The sequence below is a fragment of the Schistocerca gregaria genome, chromosome 6 (assembly GCF_023897955.1).
Source record: "Schistocerca gregaria isolate iqSchGreg1 chromosome 6, iqSchGreg1.2, whole genome shotgun sequence".
Classification (NCBI taxonomy): Eukaryota; Metazoa; Arthropoda; class Insecta; order Orthoptera; family Acrididae; genus Schistocerca; species Schistocerca gregaria.
In genome coordinates this window covers 388,141,196-388,161,778 of record NC_064925.1, presented here as the reverse complement: position 1 = coordinate 388,161,778, position 20,583 = coordinate 388,141,196, and the positions used below count along the sequence as shown (strand labels likewise).

The following is a 20,583-nucleotide window of genomic DNA, read 5'->3' as shown; positions in this document are numbered from 1 at the left end:
GCTTAAAATGCCAGTTCTTTAAATTTCCTCAGTAGTATTTCTCAAAAAGAACATCACCTTCCCTCTTGGGATTTCCGTTTGAATTCCCAAAGCATCTCCCTAACGTGTGTTGTTTGAAACTATTGGTAACAAACCTAGCAGCCTTGAATTGCTTCAATATCTTCCATCAGTCTGACCTGTTACAGTTCACAAACACTGGACCAGTACTCAGTAATACGTTGAACCAGCATCCTATATGCAGTTTCCTTTACAAGTGAACCACTCTTTCCTATAATTCTCCCAGTAAACCATAGTTGACCATTCACCTTCCCTACCAGATTTTTTGCAACATTACACACAATTATTTAAACGACTTTACTGTGTCAAGCAGGATATATAGTAATACTGTATCTGAACAGTACAGGCTTGTTCTTCCTACTCATCTGCATTAACTTACATTTTTACATCTTTAGAGCGAGCTGCCATTTATCACACCAGTTATAAATTTTGTCTAATCCATTGTGTATCTTCCTACATCACTCTACTTTGACCCCTTACTGTACGCCACAGCATCATCAGAAAACAATCACAGATTGCTGCCCCTCCCGCCCGCCAGATCATAAATCATTTATGTATGTAGAGAAGGGAACAACAGCAGTCCTACCACACTTCCCTCGGGAAGTGCTGGAATGTGGCAGGGTGAAGAGATTTCAAAAGGTAACCAATTGTAAAGGTAGGAGCCATACAGCATATTGAGCAATAGGAAAGCTTGTGATGCTGCATTGAAGGGAGCTTGAAAATATGCCTCTGCAAGGTCAGTATTACCGAATAAAGTACCATGGCCTAATTTGAGAAGAGTTCATCTGGGGTCAGTAGGGATAATTTTTCACTTCAGTTTGTGATTTTCTCATTACTTTAAAATTACCTCAAAGTTTCAATGTGCTATTGAGTCTCCATACTGTTAGCAGTGGAGTAGCCCGCTGGCTATGGAGAAAAGGCATTAACAAATCTTCGTGAGTGAGTCTATCAATTTCTGTCCTGAAAGCATCCTTCAGAGCAAGGGTCACTGGGCAAACTTTGAAAGAAAGCATAAGGCAGCCGTTTGCTTAATAGTGATGTAAGCTTCAAAATCAGTGGCTTCCGTAATCCACGTTAGAAGATTTGAGTATGTTAATCACAGAAAGTCTTTAGGGTGACACAAGGTTATTGGGAGTGCATGGTATGTAGTTCTTCGTGAACTGTAAATCCGAAAGCTTGGTGAGAGTCTGCCCCTAAAATATCGTCCGCTTCAGTTACCACAAGAAAGTTTACTGGGTGAGTGATGTAATTGTAAATGAATAAAACTGGAAGTTTTCCTAGCAAAGGCATATGGTTACATTCATGGGCTTAAAGGTTTGTCTCACATGCCTCAATTATTTCTGATGTGATCTGTGCCACAGATTGTCGAGGTCCCCACCAGAGGTGGCATTATGTCCCGCACTACTGGTGTCAGAGAGCTACCACAACATCTTCTTACATCATAAACGTCTGGGCTGCGTGGGCAATTTCACATGCTTGAGATAGTCACATTAGAGAAAGAGTAAATTTCCTCAGTGTATGCTTCCTCACATCTGAGTTGGGTAAGACACACAATAATGTCGCCGACTGGCATGTCTGCATAGTTTGGTCTCCTCAGACATTTAAAACTACAATTCCTCCTTATTTCCTATAGGTTGGTGGTCCAGTCTTCACAAGACTTGTTTGTGCCCTTTTTCCACTGCCAAAGTTCTAACGTAGCTGTGGTAATATGTTTTTTCAAGCAGAAATATTCATTTGATGAAGAAAATATTCTAGACAACTCAGGTTCTGCCATATGCATTAGTGGCTCTAGTTTCTGTAGTAAGTGACATAATTCAAGATTTCATGACAAGAACATCACTTTTTATTCCATCATCTTTCAGGCATGCATCAAAAATAGTAATATTTGTTTTTCCAATATTTTGGCTTATAACCTTACAAGTAATATTACTATTCCGGATTCACACACAAAAGATTATGGCATATTCTGCCTGCAGGGAAAGCTTCTAGAAGCGCACTGTCTTTAGTCTTTCCATGTAAGAAACTTGCCAAAGAGTCAAGTGTAACTTCAACTGTCAGTTATCAACACCCACTCTTCACTTTGTTCATTAAATGGTGGAAAAGCCATAAACAGTGATGGCACAGTGCATGTTGCTGTTACAGTCACCAATGTATGCACTGAAAATAACATTGATACCACTAGCTCCTACTAACTGTGCACATTTTGCATTATTAATTGTTGTAGTTCCTCCCTGGTGGAAAACCCTGGCTCTTGTAGTGCTTTGAGAATTTCAGGGTAAATTCTAGAAATACCATCTCAATCACCCATTATTTTAATGACGAGGGTGAGAGAGCCTTTCTACTGTGTCACACATGTGTGTGTGTGTGTGTGTGTGCAGGAGGGACAGCTGTCAAGAGAAGACAGGCGCTGCATCCGAATAGGGGCCCCGACAAATGGATACCAGGAGCACCTTGGAATTTATATCAAAACGTCAAAGGGTGTTTGTATAATGTTCCATGGTTTGTGGTGTCATGAGGATTGCTACAGAGACAGATGAAGTGTGTATTGTGGAGAGACTCTTACTTCATGTCTTGGCTCTGTATGAGGCAGCACATACGTAATTGTATGGGTGTTTTGTCGATTATGACATTTATCATGGAACCAGCTGGATTGCTGGAGCTTGTACAGAATAATTGTTACTTTGCAGATGAGGGTTGAAAATATATTGTTGTTGAACTGAAAAGATGCTACGAGTACATGATTTATTTCAAGAATAGAGATTTGGTTAATATTATTCCCTTTAATGTATCTTTGGGGGAGAATTAAATGGTGAGAGCGACATAGCTGATGACCCAAAGAAGAGGATCGGCTGTACACGCAATGTATGAGTCAACTGGAAGAGACATGTGAGTCATGCAACCCAACACAGCACTGTTTCTTGTCATCCAAAAAAGTGTTAGAACGTGGCGAACAAGAGAAAGGACTCAAAGAAAAAGGGAAATTGTAAGCCAAAAACGGGAAGAAGATATTTGAGTTGCCATAGCAACCACGCATATCAAGACTGAGAAACTGTTTCGAGTAATTGCATTGTGTCTACTGAACCAAAGGAAGAAAGTTGTTAATGCAACACAATATAAGATGGGAGAAGGTAACATCAAAAGAATGAAGGGAAGGTCTCAACTTTTTGATTAAGAAGATTTGGGTGTGGGAAGGAAGCAATTCTCACACATGCAGCAACCAGCCACTGACATCAACGCAGTAACCAGCCGAGGCAGTAACCAGCTGCCAACGCAGTAACCTGCCACCATTGCTGACTGCAACACTATTGTTCCCTGTTGCTGACTTTGCGTCTGATCGCCGATGCCATAACCAATGTTCGACACTGCTGGCGCCTGTGCTATTCACCAGTGCCGATTCTACACCTGCTCGCTGATGCAGCATAAAACTCTACGCCGGGTGAGAGAACAACAATAATTATTCGAGTAGAAAATTAAAAAGAAGAAGAAACTGTTCAAAGACTATAGTACTGTAGCTATTACATTTAGAGGTGAAGTTGTGTTAGATGATCACTTGGTCAAAAATCACTCAGGATATGGAAAGCATTCAAGAAACAGGAGAAACTTCAGAACCAGCCATGGTTATGACAGTGAGTAAGGATGTGCCAGACCGGTCTGAGGTAGTGAATTAACTTAAAGCCCAGAGAGCAGATTCAGCGGCTTTAAGAAAAGAACTAAGTGATGAAAATGCCTCTTTGAGAAAAGAACTAACTGCTAAGTTAGACACTCAAAGAGCAGAGTTACATGCTCACAATGCTTCTTTAAGACAGGAACTAAGTGATCAAAGTTTTAAGTTAGATTCAGTGAACGCACAATTGAACACCAAATTAGATGCTCACAGTGAGGTTTTAAGTTGCCGAAGTGAAATCTTATTAAACAGTCAAGCAACAAATGTAACCGCGTTAGACTGAGTTTGACATTCTGAGTAAGAGAGTTGAAAATCTGAAGTTAGATTTAAAGAATGAGCTAACCAGTTCTTCAAATACTCACATTAATCAACTATTTACTGAATTTAACCAGAGACAGGGTGTGCAATTCCAAGATTTAACTTAAAAAATTTGAATTTGGCATTGAAGATAAATGTAATAATATAGAAATGGAACTTGTTGAAAAATTAGGATCATTTCAAAATGTATGCAATGTTACATTTGATGTGGTAAAACAAACGTTGTATGCCTTAAAAGACAGCGTAGAAAGACAGGATAAGATGGTCCCTATTGTCCAGTCACAAATTGCAGGCGTCAAAACTCGAGTTGATGACGTAGAGAGAAATTTTAAGGAAAAACTAGCCAACTTTGACATGATAAATGTAAGTGGTCTGGCGGAACCTTTTGAGATAATTATAGATCAAGAAATTATCAAGAGTATGATCTCCAGAAATGTTTCAAATGTTGCTTTTTCCATACTTAATGATAATAGCAATGTTAGAGATGACTCATGGAAAGAATTCGAACATGTCCAGGACAGATTAGAACATAGAATAACTTTACTTAATGTCATGTTTCCTAGTAAAATGGTAATTGTTTTGTTGTGGGGAGACTTTCACATTTAACGATAAGTATTGGTCTGTAATCAATCGAGTGAGGTTAATCTCAGATCCATAGGTTCCGAGCAGTCACATCTGTTCTCCAGGGTGTTAACATTCTGTGTTAACGGGTGGAGTGACGACCGTTGGTTCCTGAGTTGTTTTCAGTGTTACTTCCACATTAGTTTTCCTACACCAAATTCCCTTCAAATCTTCAACTATTCTGTAATCTATTCATAACCTCTTAAACTATCCTATCATGTTAGTATTTAAGTGACCAAATATGGCTACAAGATTGTGACTAATTTAAGAGTATCACGAATAGATAGTGATCTCTAAACATGAAATGGAACGAACAGAATAATATTCTGGTAGAAGGTGTAATATGATGGTACTATGTAAACAGAGTTTTAAGAATAATATAATATGAGGTGACTAATGAATTAACTGTCTTAACGTAGTGTATAATTTTGTATTTTTGTAGAACATTTATACCTTTTATGAGATGTGATGTCGATGGGAGGGTTTGTATCAATCCTGAAAGGGGTGGGTAATGTAGGTAAAGACATGACTGACACTACACACACACACACACACACACACACACACACACACACACACCACACCTTTCAGACGACCTTCTTCACCATTTGCCATTCCATAAGTGTTACTAAGATTTTTCTTCGGGGGCTTCAAAGGTGAAGGTGGGAATGTCTGTTCTGCAGGAGACGTTTAACATCGTACCTCCTCCAGCTTTTCACTCAAGTATCGGCAAAGTAGGGATCCTGGGGAAGGGGGGTGGGAATGGTTTTCCTGTCTTTGGGGCTATCTTCTTTTACTCCTTCGATCTTAGCAACCATCTCTATTTTTTCCTTTCTTACTTCTCATTTGAGTATGGTCTATCATTCCCTCTTTCCATATGCATTTGTGCAATTTTGTCATATGATGACATTGTTGGAGACCGTGGCTGTTATTTGAAGACAAATGTTGATGGTATTGAGACAGCAACTAGCCACAAATTTATTTTCAGTTCCTTTATTCAAAAGGTACCGTGACCGGTTTCGAGTCATTATGATTCATCCTCAGACGGTTTCCATGCTTTCATTACAACATGTGGTGTTTTTTTTTTTACAGATTAATTGTCCTAAAATATAAATAATACCTAATTATAAGCACGCCACACAGATGGTTGCATTACACTCCAAACCGGAATTTCACATAAGTCACTTCCAATGCAAATCTGTAATGCAACCATCTGTGTGGTGTGCTTATAATTATGTATTATTTATATTTTAGGACAATTAATCTGTAAAAAAATGCACCACATGTTTGATGAAAGCATGGAAACCATCTGAGGATGAATAATACTGATTCGAAATAACAGTACCTTTTGAATAAAGGAACTGGAAATAAATTTGTGGCTGGTTGCTGTCTCAACACCGTCAACATGTGTCTGCATATACTTCTATCACTAATGTCATTCTCATTCTCTGTGGCTTCCCATAGCCTTCAGCTTATTTCACATAAGTAGGCCAAAGAATCAGGCTGCACGAACACACATCGACATACACACAAGATTACACTTAGACACAAACATGGAAATTACGGGCTAGAAACCTAAAGCAATGTCAGAACCACCAAGGGATGGAAGGGAAAAAAGACATATGTACATCTGGGTAGAGGCATATACTGTATGGTTGATATATGACAGTTCGGCATCGGCCCTTATTTTTCTTTTGTTGCTTCTTATATATTTATACATGTTTAAGAACAGAGACAGTTTTATATCACACAAGGAAGTGAGAGAAATGAAGGAGAGTAGAAACTAAGGAAGAACTAATGAGCATAAGCCAGGTAGGAACTACTGGTGATAATTATTTAGGAATATCAGTCGAATATTTGTTCGGATGATTTGTAGGATAGTGGGACAAGTATAGAATAAAGAAAGGTATGATATAATGAATTATATATTAATATGAGGTGTGCTGAAAGTGTAGAAGTTGAAAAGTAGTGGAGGACTCTAGGGGATCAAATAAGGTACCCAGACGTAAGAGTGAAGTGTGAAGTAGAATTGAATTTTGCCAGGTAATATTTAGCGACAGTATACATAAAGATGTATACTAGGGCAACAAACCATGGGGCCTACTCGCAAAGGATAAGTGGGGGGCACACCCAGCTTTTATTGAATGAAGAAAATGGCAGATAGGCAGACCGAAGAGAGGCTGATCTATACCGTGCGGCCAGGGGCACCAAGAAGGGGATTGACCTGTACCATAGAATATAGGATTAAGAAAGGGGCATACCTACCAAAACGGAAGGAGGTAGTGCATCCATAGGAGCAACCCAGAGGTAAAGTATAGGTACTGTGCCTAAAGGGAAGGACAGTATTGTGACAGAAGTCACACAATTTTGTAGAGATTATTCTGATAAATTTAGATTCTTTACATCTTTATTAAGACTTATGAGTGTCAGAAAGAACATGCTCATTTTGTTTTCTCCAGCTTTTCATCCAGACTATAAGCTACTGTAGGAAATGAGACTGTTAAGTACTAAAGAAAAGATAGTTTAGAGAATTATACTAAATAACGAGGCAATCAAAAGTCTATGCCACTTGGGGTTTGTGATTGGAAATCAAAAATGTTGTCCGCAAGATTCCTAGATGTAAAAGTACTAACTCCAATGTTGGGTGAAATGCTCAGATAGTGATTGTTGGAACAAACAAAAACAAGTAAAGGAAAATTTAGTTATTAAGTACACAAGAACTAAAAGAGATATATTGAATATCGATTGAAATATAAATTATTGTTGTGATAGATATTAATGTACATGATGAATATGTGTAAAATATCGTGTATTGGAGCTAAGGGGAGGAATATGTAGTGCTTCAAGGATTTCAGTGTAAATTCTAGAAACACTTGGCTCTCCACCATCTCGAACACCTGTTATTTTAATGACGAGAGTTAGAGAACCTTTTTACTGTGCCACACAAATGTTTGCATGCAGGAGGGAGAGCTCTCACGAGAAGCCAGGAGCTGCATTGGACGAGCGACCCCGACAAGTGGTTACCAGCAGCACCTTGGAATTTATATCAAAAAGTCAAAGGGTGTTTGTATAATGTTCCGTGGTTTGTGGTGTCATGATGATTGTTACAGGGAGAGATGAAGTGTGTATTGTATAGAGAGACTTCACATCTTGGCTCTGCATGAGGCAGCACGTATGTAATTTAATTGGTGTTTTGTCGATACTGACATTTATCTTGGAACCAGTTGGCTTGCTGAAGCTTGTGCAGAATAATTGTTACTTTGGGGATGAGAGTTGAAAATATATTGTTGTTGAACTGAAAAGATTCTACAAGTACATGATTTATTTCAAGAATAGATAATTGTTTAATATTATTCCCTCTAATTTGATACAGTCTTCAGAGAAAAATTAAACAGTGAGAGTGACATAGCTGATGACCCAAAGAAGAGGATCGGCTGCATGCACAATGTATGAGTCAACTGGAAGAGACATGTAAGTCATGCAGCCCAACACAGCACTCTCTTGTCATCCAAGAAAGAGTTGACTCTTGCCTCAACACAAAAATATTCAAAGTCTGATTTTCATGTATCACAGACCCTGCCACTTTTGTGCAGTCTACTCACAAACTAACGTAGATAACACAATGTTCCTTAGGGCATTGCTTCTGTTTTAAGTAAGTTTTCCAATTAAAGTCGAGTTTGCGTAATGTCAAATCTCAACCAACCGCTAATAGAGTCTGAGAGTAAACACAAATAAACAGGCCAACTGATGTGCACTGCCACTGTGTCTGTACTGCTATCAAATTAAAACTGCCTCGGACTGGCCTTGGGCCAGCTTATCTGCAGGATTTTGACATAGTCTCATCAAAGGGTTCTCCTAGTGACAAGCACCATATGGGTAATGGTGCCACATCAGTTGACAGTAGTGTTGCACCAGCTACTTGGTTTTCATTCTGATATCTGGTGGTGCCTCTATGACCCCTAGAAAAGAAATCTATTCTTCCAGAAGTTAGGAGTGCTGTGATCTATTTTCCTGGTAGATGCCCTGAAACTAATAGAAATTGCTTAGGTTAGTTGTAGTGTACTTACAATATCAGTATTCTATCACCAGTCAGCATAGAAGTTCTCTTCTCTTTTACAGTCAAAATCTTTATTATTCATGTTTATATCTACAGATTCACTAACAAGAATAATGTATGGTTATTCTCTGTACGTCCAAAAAAAAAAAAACAAGATTTTATGATGCACTTAGAGCTGCACTGAAATTATTATTCATTGCGTTGAAAAATAACAGGCTGTGTTTTGATGTAAAGATTTTTTAAAAATTGTTTTATGTTACTGACAACTTATTTTATTGCACGGTCTATGCAGAGATATTTTTGTGTGCTTTTAGAGCTTATTTATTGGAATAAATGACATTGATTTTAAAATACTGCTATTAAAAATAGTCTCCAATCCAATACTTTTTCTCCTGCATTAGGTTAAAGGAACAAAGCTGGTCCACTCAACCACATTTTGTGATGAAAACAGATGATGATGTATTTGTTGACACAAGAATTGTGATGCAAGAATTGACAGAAAAAGCTAGTAAATCCTGGACATGGTGGGGCTCCTTCCGTAAGGAATGGAAACCGCAGAGTGCAGGGAAATGGCGTGAACCAGCTCCCCATCCTTGGAAGGTATATCCACCATTTCCTTGTGGTGGTGGTTATGTGCTGAGTTGGGATCTTGTTGAAAGGTAATGTATCTAATAATAATAATAATAATAATAATAATAATAATAGATTTCAACTTACTGTAAAGAAGACACATTAAGTTACAGACAGGAACAATTAAAAGAGATAAGGCATTCACATAAATCTTTTGGCCACAGCCTTAACCAGCAACAGAGAAACACATACTAGTCATAAACACAAGCAAGCACATCTCATGCACACATGACCTTCAACTCCAGCATCTCAGGCCAGAATGCTCAAATGTTAAATGTTGTATTTCTTAATATTTTCACAAAAAGCATGAAAAGGAAAGGCAAAGGAAATTTGGGATTGCAAATAAATTTCCAACAAATGATTGTACTTACAGTGTCCATGAGGACTCTGCAAATAATATTCCAAGAAGGTATTATAATAAAAGCATAAAACACTTTGTATTCTGATTGTTTCATTTTGACCTTCAATCAGCCCTCAGCCCTTGCATGTGGGCGATAGTTTCCCAGTGCAGGTAAAATCAATCCATTGGCCATTGGGAACTATGCTAGCTAGATATGGAGCTCATTAACATGCTAGCTCTCAACTAAAAAACTTTGTATGAGTGCAAACCAGTTTTGTGTTGCTATAGAAACTTTAAAACATCAATGTAATCATTTAATTGTAAAAAATGTGACATTTATAACTGGTGCAAAATGCTGAAACAATTACTGCTTCTCCTGATTTTACGATGCAAATCATCAAGTTTACAATATTAAAGGTATCTAATTTTATACATGAAGTTATCATGTGCACATCACAATCCATACCTGGAAGTTTATTTACAATTGCAAATTTTCCTTGCCATTTTCTTTTCATGCCTTTTGTCGAAATATTAATAAATACAAGCATTATTTTTGTTTATTTACAGTGTAACATAAAAATTAAAAATAGAAAAAAGCTTCTGTGTGTAGACTTGACCCAACAACCCTTGGATTACTGTTCTATACTCTTTCCACTGTGCCAACTACTTCCTGCAAACTACACTAACATAAATGGCTCTGCCTCGTCTGACTTGCACCAAATATGCAATTTTTTTCTAAATGCTAGTCTATCTGGAGCTCCCACTTCTGTCACTTTCATTTCTGGTAAACCCTTGTATTCTGGAACATTCGTAATTTCGTGCTGCTGTGTTGGAGCGAAATATGATTGGCATCCCTGCAAATGCTTGTATTTAATGTGTAACTTTTGTAAGTTTAATTATTGTATTTCTGTTATTGTTCAGTGCTGTATTGAGTAGAACACTGTGTTGCACAGTTCGCGAATTTCGAGGCGGCAGAGTCAGAGGAGCAACGCACCTGCATTAAATTTTGCGTGAAGCTCAAATGATGCAGGAAATCCATGGTGATTAGTGTTCAAGCTCTACTTGGTGATAGGAATAGTTCAAACACTTTTAAAATGGCCAGATGGAAGTTAACGATGACCCCTGTTCAGGACGTCCTTCGACATCTATCGACAATGCTCATGTCAGGAACGTCAACAAAATTGTGCATGCCAATTGATGACTGACTGTCTGAGGACTTGCAGAAGAATGTAACATTTCAGTTGGAACATGTCATGAAATCCTGACACAGCATCTAGGAATGCACCGTGTTGCCACCAAGTTTGTCCCACGGCTCACGAGTCCGGACCAGAAAGACCTTTGCCTCACAATCTGTGAAGAGCTTTTGTGTTGTGTGAATGGAAATGAGATGTTCCTTAAGAGAATCATAACTGGTGGTGGTATGTGTATGTTGAGATCAAGGTTCAGTCTTCACAATGGGTCAGAAATGTTTTACAAGGCCCAAAAAAGCTCATCAGGTCAGGTTAAATGTCAAAGCCATGCTGATAGTTTTCTTTGAGTTTGAACAATTAATTCATTATGAATTCGTGCCATAGGGACAAACTGTTAATCAATGTTACTATTGAGTTGTGTTGCAATGCCTGTGAGAAAATAAGAGATGAGAAGGAAACGGCTTGAGATGTGGTGAGACAATTCATGGCTCTTTCATAATGATAACACACTCACAAATTCATCTCTGTTAGTGCATGACTATTGCACAAGAAAACAAAGTCACTGTGTTGCCTCATCCTTCATACTCTCTGAACCTGGTCCCTGAGACTTTTTCTTATTTCCAAAGTTGAAAACGGTATTGAAAGGATGAAGATTTGCAATGATAGATGAGATAAAAAAAAATTCACAGACAGCGCTTCAGCTAATCGAGCAAGAGGAGTACCAAGACTGCTTTTGGAAGTGGAATTGGCATTGGGAGCAAGGTTTCAATTGCGGAGGAGAGTATTTCGAATGAGACTACGTGCAGTAAGTAAAAGGTAAGTGTAGAAAATTTTTTTAAACAAAGTTCTGGGATTTTTTGAACAGACCTCATTTGGATGAAATCAGTGACGAACAGTAGGTGTGGTCCCATATAAGTAAATTTATTGGTGTTTTCTTGATGGATCATTTTTTGGCCATATGTTTTTAGCTTCTGTTAGGAAGAATTCATTGAATTTAGTTTCTTATGCTTTTAATTCCATATCATTAATGTTGCAGAACTGTCATCTAGCAAGTTCCAATACCATATGTGTTATCAAGTTTATTTGTTTCATGCCAAATAATGCTGCAGATGATCATTCCTTTGTTGTAGAATTTTTTGTGTGTAACACATGCTTCTTTCTTTTTGATGACTCACTGATGAAATTCCCAGTGTCTTACTGTCCTGACTATCATCCTCCAAACACGAAGTAAATGACACAAATAGGTGGGAGAACTTAAGAATAACTTGCAATGGTGCTTTTTCTTCCAAAATAAATTGCTGCTGTAAATGAAGTGTTACTTCTTGTGGCAGTACTACATTTCTATAAGTAGTTGTGTTGTGTCATGGTCTTCAGTTCGAAGATTGGTTTGATTCAGCTCTCCATGCTTCTCTACCTGTGCAATCCTCTTGAGCTCTGAGTAGCTACTGCAGCCTACATTCTTCTGAGTCTGCTTACTGTATTCATCTCTTGGTCTCCCTCTAAGATTTTTAACCCCCACACTCTCCTCCAGTACTAAATTGGTGATCCCATGATGTCTCAGAATGTGTCCTACCAAACAATCCCTTCTTCTAGTCGAGTTGTGTCACAGATTCCTCTTCAATTCTATTCAGTAGCCTCTCATTATTTATATGATCTACCCATCTAATCTCCAGCATTCTTCTGTAGCACCACATTTCAAAAGCCTCTATTGTCTTCTTGTCTAAACTGTTTATTGTACATGTTTCAGTTCCATATGCGGCTACATTCCCTATAAATACTTTCAAAAAATTCTTCCTGACACTTAAATCTGTGCTTGACATTTCTCTTCTTCATAAATGCTTTTCTTGCCATTGCCAGTCTACATTTTGTATCCTCTCTACTTCGACCATCATCAATTATTTTGCTGCCCAAATAGCAAAACTCGTCTACTGCTTTGAAGTGTCTTCATTTCCTAATCAAATTCATTCAGCATCACCTGATTCAATTTGACTAAATTCCATTATTGTTGTTTTGCTTTTGTTGGTGCTCATCTTATTTCCTCCTTTCAAGACACTGTCTATTCTATTCAAGTCCTCCTCTATGTCATATGCTGTCTGTGACAGAATCACAATGTCTTTAGAAAACCTCAAAGTTTTTATTTGTTCTCCATGGACTTTAATTCCTACTCCAAATTTTTCTTTGGTTTCCTATACTGCTTGCACAATATACAGATTAAATAACATTGAGGATAGGCTACAACCATGTCTCACTTCCTACTCAGCCAGTGATTCCTTTTCATGCCCCTTAACACTTCCAGCTGCCATCTGGTTTCTGTACAAGTTGTAAATAGTCTTTTACTTCCTCTTTTTTACCCTTGCACTCTCAGAATTTCAAAGAGAGTATTCCATTCAGTATTGTCAAAAGAATTCTCTAATCTACTGGTGCTATAAACATAGGTTTGTCTTTCCTTACTTATCTTTTAAGAGATGTTGTATGGTCAGTATTGCCAAGCATGATCCTAAATTTCTGTGGAATCCAAACTGATTTCCCTAAAGATCGGCGTCTATCATTTTTCCCTTGATCTGTAAGGATTTGTGTTAAATTTTGCAACAATGACTTATTAAACAGTTAGTTCGATAATATTCACATCTGATGGCAGCTGCTTACATGAGGGTATTTCTTCTGTATTATACATCTTGCTCACCAGATGGAAGAGTTTTCTCATGGCTAGCTCTCTCAAGACTATCAGTAGTTCTAATAGAATGTTGTCTACTGCCACAGCCTTGTTTCAGCATGGGTCTTTCAGTGTGATATACTGTACCTTCACTCATGTCGCATGCGATTTCAGTGGTCATGTGTCTATACAGTTCACAGGTCTGCTTATAGAGCTAACTTAGGTAAGCCGCCTGGCACTCACTGGTGAGCCGTCAAAGAAACAGTATTATTTACACAATCACAAACGAGTTTCAGCCTACTCTACAACCTACATTACTGTTGTCAAACCAGTGTGTCTAGTGCTACACACAATGTGTACTTTATTGTAGCTTATGAGTTTCATTATAAAGTGCTATGTTCCATTGTGGAAAATATTATGAAAAGGATAGTTGCTAGTCACCATATAGCGGAGATGCTGAATCACAGGTAAGCACAACAAAAAAACTACCAGAAAGTGAGCTTTCAGCCAACAAGGCCTTCATTAGAAATAAACAACATACATACAAACACTCACACAAACACAACTCACACACATGACCATTCTCTCTGGCTGCTGAGGCCAGACTGCAAGCAGCAGCACATGACGGGAGAAGCAACTGGGTGATGAGGTCAAGGAGGAGGCTGGGCTGGGGAGGGGGCTGATCAAGTGTCGTTTGTGGAAGCGTGCCAGAACGAGGTGGTGAGAGTGTGGGCAGCTAGGTGCAGTCGGGAGGTTAGATGGAGGGGAAGGAGGGGGGTGGAGTTAGCAGAAGGATCGAAGTGGAAAAACTGAGGGTGTGTTGGTGAAAAAGGTTGTGTTGGGTGATCCAACTCTCTTGGCCACAGTTTATTGGTGGCCATTCATGTGCCTGACAACTTGTTGGTTCTAATGGCCATGTAGAGTGCAGCACAGTGGTTGGAACCTAGTGTGTAGGTCACATGACTGTTTTCACAGGTAGCCCTACCTTTGATGGGATAAATGATGCTTCTGACTGGACTGGAGCAGGTGGTGCTGGGAGGATGTATGGGACAGGTCTTGCATCCAGGTCTGTTGCAGGGATATGAGCCTACCACTATGGGAAGGGTGGAGAGGATGGTGGGTAGTACATTCCTCATTTCAAGGCAAGACAAGAGGTAGTTAAAATCCTGGTGGAGAAAGTGATTCAGTTCCTCATGAGGGGGACATGACTCAGTACCCCTCAGAACTGGAGCAAGTGAATCACATTCTCTGCCAGGGTTTTGACTACCTCTCGTCATGCCCTGAAATGAAATGAGGAATATACTACCCACTGTGTTTCCCACCCCTCCCACAATGGTATTTTGCTGCCCACTGAACCTACACAATATTCTTGTCCATCCATACTCACCCCCATCACCCAAACTCTTGCCTCATGGCTCATATCCCTGTAAAAGACCTATATACAAGACCTGTCCCGTACACCATCCCAACACTACCTACTCCAGTCCAGTCACAAGCGTCACCTACCCCATCGAAGGTAGAGCTACCTGTGAAACCAGTCATGTGATCTACAAGCTAAGCTGCTATCACTGTGCTGCATTCTACATGGGCATGACAACCAGCAAACTGTCTGTCCACATGAATGGCCATTGACAAACTGTGGCCAAGAAACAGCTGGACTATCTCGTCGCTGAGCATGTCTCCCAACATGACATTCTTCATTTCTGTGACTGCTTCATAGCCTGTGCCATCTGGATTCTTCCCACGACCGTCAGCTTTCCTGAACTGTGCAGGTGGACACTATCCCTGCAATATATCCTATGTTCCTGTATCCCTCCTGGCCTCAACCTTCGTTAATCATTGTCCGTACTTATATAGCTTCTTCCATGTTCCCATTCCAGCACTAACAGCCCTCTGTTCCACCAATACACCTGCAGTCTTTCTACTTCTCTCCTTTTCTGCGACCCCCCCTCCCCTCCCTCCCTCCCGGCTCCCCTGTCCAACCTCCCAATTTCACCTAGCTGCCCACCATCTCTTCACCTCGTGCCTGTATGCTCCCACAAGGAGCAATTTGTTGTCCCCCCCCCCCCCCCCCCCCCCCGCATCCCACCCCATCCCACCCTACCCTGCTACCATGCTATCCCTTCCCTCTCTCCCCCTGACTGCTCCGTATGCCCCCCCCCCCCAGTTGCTTCTCCCACAATCTGGCCTCAGCAGCCCGAGACTCTGAGCGTGTGTGTGTGTGTGTGTGTGTGTGTGTGTGTGTGTGTGTGTGTGAGAGAGAGAGAGAGAGAGAGAGAGAGAGAGAGTGTGTATATATATGTTGTATGTTGTCTATTTCCAGTGAAATTGTTGGCTGGAAGCTCACTTTCTGACAGTCTTTTTGTTGTACCCCTCTGCGAGTCATCATCTGTGCTTTATGGTGAGTAGCAACTATCTTTTTCATAATGTTACTACGGAAGTCGCATTTGTTCTTGCTGTAGTGCAGTGCTCCATCAAATTCTTCACACAGTATCATATCTCTCATCTCATCTTCATTTATGTTCTCTTCCATTTCTGTAATATTGCCCTCAAGTACATCTCCCTTGTACAGACCCTGTACATACTCCTTCCGCCATTCAGCTTCCCCTTCTATGCTTATGACTGGCTTTCAGTCTAAGCTCTTGATATTCATACAGCTGCTTCGTTTTTCTCCAAATCCCTCGTTAACGTTCATGTAGGCAGTTTCTATCTTTTCCCTAGTGATACAAGCTTCTAAATCCTTACATTTGTCCTCTCGCCATCCCAGTTTAACTATTTTACACTTCAGGTCTTTCTCATTTTTTAGACATTTGTATTCGCTTTTGCCTGCTTTACAGCAAGTATTCCTAGTTTGGTTAAATACCATTTAACCATTTGACTGTTCCATGGATCATAAATGAAATCTCTCACTATGTTCTGAAATGTGTCAATTTCTTTACAACAATAATACCATTTATATTCTCAGTAAAAAATATAATGAAAAGAAATGTGTAATGACAAAACTATTTACCATTTTACAGAACATAATGAATTGTCAATAGCATTGTTAACAAATAATGCACACCATAGTTTTGAACTGTATGCAAACTGATATGGAAGTATTGTTTTTCTAACTCTGTCTTTCTCTATTTTTCACTTGCAGAGTAATATATAAATCACAGCAGCAAGAAGTACACATGCCACAAGGAGAAGATGTGAGCATGGGTGTTTGGCTGGAGGATGCACAAGTATGGCAACATAAAGGTCCCTGCATCTGGGAATGCACCTATGCTGCGAGAACGGAGCAGAATCTACAGTTGTGCAATACTGGAGAACTGACACCTGATTCAATGAGACACTTATGGAAAGTATATCAGAAAAATGGCAATGTCTCTGCTTAAGCAATTGACATATAAAGAAAGACCTGTCAAATGATTCACAAAGTGTAAATATATCTGGATCATCTGCCATTGTACTGATTACCTGCCATTCCATTCATTTCTGTTGACAGTAAATACAACATGTTTATCTGTGGACAGAATGATGTCACATAAAGGTGATTGTCGTAAGAGCTACTGAGTATGCATTTTTTTTCTAATGAACACAGCATCAACTCTCACCTTTTAGCTCTTTTAGTGTGTAGGGAGTGATATGTCATTTCTATACTGCTCGCACTCCTCATTACAGTGTAGTTGAAGTAGACTTTTGTTGTGAAAATTGTAAAAGCTAACAAAGGGTAGGACTTGTAAATGTGAGAGGATGCTACCAGTCTTATTCATCCACCACTTTGTAAAGGCCTCCTCTAGGTCTTCAGGTATACATATATACATGTTGCTCCAAAATGACTGTTTGTATTCTTCCATTGAGTCCTGAGTTCTCTTTCTTGAATTCATGGTCACTACATGAGATGTATGTCGGTAGCAGTAGGCAAGACTATTGTGCAGTCTGTTACAAATTCTGGTTCCCTTAACTTTCTCAATTTAGTGTTTCAAGAAAAGAATATCACCTTCCCTTCAGGGATTCACATTTGAATTCATGCATGTTGATCAAACGTGCTGGTAACAATTCTAGGAGCATGCCCATGAATTGCTTGGATATCTTCTTTTAATCTGACCTGGTGGAAATACAAAACACTTGAAGAGTATTCAAGAATTGGTCCTACAAGTGTCCTGTATAGATAAGCTACAATTTCCTAGAATTCTCTCAGTAAACCACAGTCAACCATTTGCATTCCCTACCACCATCCTTAATTTGCATATTCCATTTCTTACCACTCTGCAACATTACTCCTAGCTATATAACGAACGTGACTGTATTGAACAGCACGGTACTAGTACACCAAAGTGAAAAAAGTTATGGAATGCTTTCTAATATCGAGTTGGACCTGTGTTGACTGAACAGATTATTGAAAGTCCCCTGCAGAAATATTGAGCCTTACTGCTTCTATAGCTGTCCATAATTATGGAAGTGTTGCTGCTGCAGAATTTGGTGCATGAACTGATCTCTTGACTGTATCCAAAAAATGTTCAGTGGGTTTCAAGTCAGGCGATCTGGGTGGTCAAACCAATGGTGAAAAATTGTAGCCCAGTGATGTGGTGCATTGTCATCCCTAAAAATTCCATCATTCATGAATGGATGCAGATAGTTTCCAAGTAGCCGAACATGATCATTTCCAGTCACTGGTCAGTTAAATTGTACCAGAGGACCCTGTACATTCTATGTAAACATAGCCCACACCATTATGGAGTCACCAAGAGCTTGCACGGTGCCTTGTTGACAGCTTGGGTCCATAACTTCATGGGTCTGTGGCTCACTTGAACCCTACCATCAGCTCTTACCAACTGAAATCAGGAGTCATCTGACCAGGGCACAGTTTTTGTCATCTAGGGTCCAATTGGTATGGTCACAAGCCCAGGAGAGGTGCTGCAGATGATGTCATGCTGTTAGCAAAGGGAGTTGCATTATTCATCTGCTGCCATAACCCATTACTGCCAAATTTCTCTGCACTGTCCTAATGGATATGTTCGTCATATGTTTCACAATGATTTCTGTAGTTGCTTCATGCAATGTTGGTTGGGATAACAACAGTATAAGGAAAAGATAGATTGCTACTTGCCATAAAGAAGACATGTTAAAAGTTGTAGACAGGCGCAACTAAAACACTCTTAAGGTTCATTCTATGTCAAATCAACACACCTATTTTACCTCACCATTGTAGACTTTGCTAAAATTTAGTATAGTTATAGTGGGTACTGAGACTAAGAAAAATTTCAAATTTCAATTTTTTTATCTCAAGCCATTCTTGAAATATGGCTATGTAAACTTTTCAAAAACCAGCCAAAAATGTGTGAATGGTCTTTTTTTAAATTGCCCTAGGAGCTGCTGTAATTGAGCTAGAGAGTGGGAAAGGTGTCATTTTGCTACATTTTGCATGCGCTTTCCAGGGAAATGCAACCTCCTTCCCAAACCTGATGGGACCGATCACATCGCTGTTTGGTCCCCTCTCACAAATCAACCAACCAACCAGATCTGTGTGTATGAGCATCGCTGCAGAAGAATGCAGCAGGATGAGGATCAATGGAAGTTGCATGAGCCACCACAGAACCAAAGGATCACCCGGGGGCAAAGAATCGTGTGGGTGCTGACCAGGATGGCAGAGGCAAAATTGATTTCAGTGGTGCCGCAGAAAGGCCGCAGAAAAGGATGGAGGCCATAGCATACATCATTGAACTGTGGTGGGCAGAGATTGTTCCATGGATCCAGGGTGGATGATGGCTAGTTTTATGGACCCACATAGAGTGGAGAGACTTCAATGGAGACATGCACCGGTGACAGGTGCAGCATATTCAAGAGGATGCAATGAGGGCAGCCAGGAAACCACTCCAACAGGCCGTGGCCTTTAATCTGGGTAACCCTGAAAGTTGCCAAAAAACTACATAGGGTGTTAGGTGCTGTAGTGGACATTATTTTGTTGTGGAGCTAAGTCTTGAAAATGCGGACACATTGTTATGCGCTACTGATGACAGCCAGGTGAAAAAGCATGGTATGGAGATGTTGACTCCCATTAAAGGTGCAAAATTGTTCGAAGTCATTGGAGGTGAAAAGAACCCCATTATCTGAAATCAAACTGCATTGAGTGCCTTCAAGGACTAACATTTTTCCACAGTTGCGATAGAAGTGATCTGGGACATGTGGAACACAAAAGGGATGTGAAAAAATGAATCAGTCACAGCCACACAGAGCCTGAAAATGGTTCAGCAAAATCTAAGTGGATACATTCGCACAGTTCCACTGCATCAGACCAAGAAGAGAATCACTGGGATCGCTCAGTTTGACAGATGTAACATTGGTGAGCAAGATCCAAAGTGTAGTAGTCAGTTTTGAACCAGAATGTATGTTGTCATGCAGAACTTTTCATCTGCGCATGGCACAGTGGACAGTGTGCAGCAGGTGCAGTGGTTGTGGTCAAAGAGAGGGAGGAATCAGGTAGTGACAACAGTCCTCCTCAGAGGTCCACAATAGAACCCCTTGGTTTAGGTGTATTCAATTTTGCCATGACAAGTAAGAGTGATAATTGTGGTTGTTAGATGTTCCAATCACCCCTGTTGCAGAAAGTGACTGAGACACTTAATGTCAGGTGAGTGGCAACCGTGACATTATGTCATGTGAAGCAGAAAGCTGAAATGGCCAAATCCAAATCTGAATCAAGCTGGAAAAACAGCAATTTATGTTTGTCAAAAGCTGAGTCAGGGAATTGGGCTATAGTGTCCACATTACCATGTAACATCACTTCCTGACAGTACAAAGAATACTAAAAATGAGAGTAGTGCACCACCCAGTGCTGGGAGTGGTCTGGAAAGCAATGCTGCCTGCCAGAGGTGGTGTATAGTGGCCAATAGCCTATGGCAAAATGAAATTTCTGTCAGAAAAGGAATAATATACATCTCTAGACTGCGTAGATGAAAGCCAGGGCCTCCTGTTCTATTTGAGAGTGGTGTTGCTGTGAGAGAGATAAGGCCTTAGAAGCAATACAGTAGGGTGCTGTGTGGCATCAGGATGTTTACTAGACAGGTG

The 20,583-nt window shown here is 39.9% G+C and overlaps 1 protein-coding gene across 1 annotated transcript in view; it reads left to right on the top strand.

The window, feature by feature from the left end:
- LOC126278074 (UDP-GalNAc:beta-1,3-N-acetylgalactosaminyltransferase 2-like) overlaps window positions 1-17,078 on the top strand; it is a 141,906-nt gene extending 124,828 nt beyond the window's left edge. The window contains exons 6-7 of the mRNA XM_049977904.1: window positions 9,119-9,376; window positions 16,673-17,078. Coding sequence (XP_049833861.1) covers window positions 9,119-9,376; window positions 16,673-16,910 — 496 coding nt within the window. The 3' untranslated portion in view covers window positions 16,911-17,078. The remainder of the gene's footprint in view (window positions 1-9,118; window positions 9,377-16,672) is intronic.
- Window positions 17,079-20,583: the final 3,505 nt, after the last annotated feature.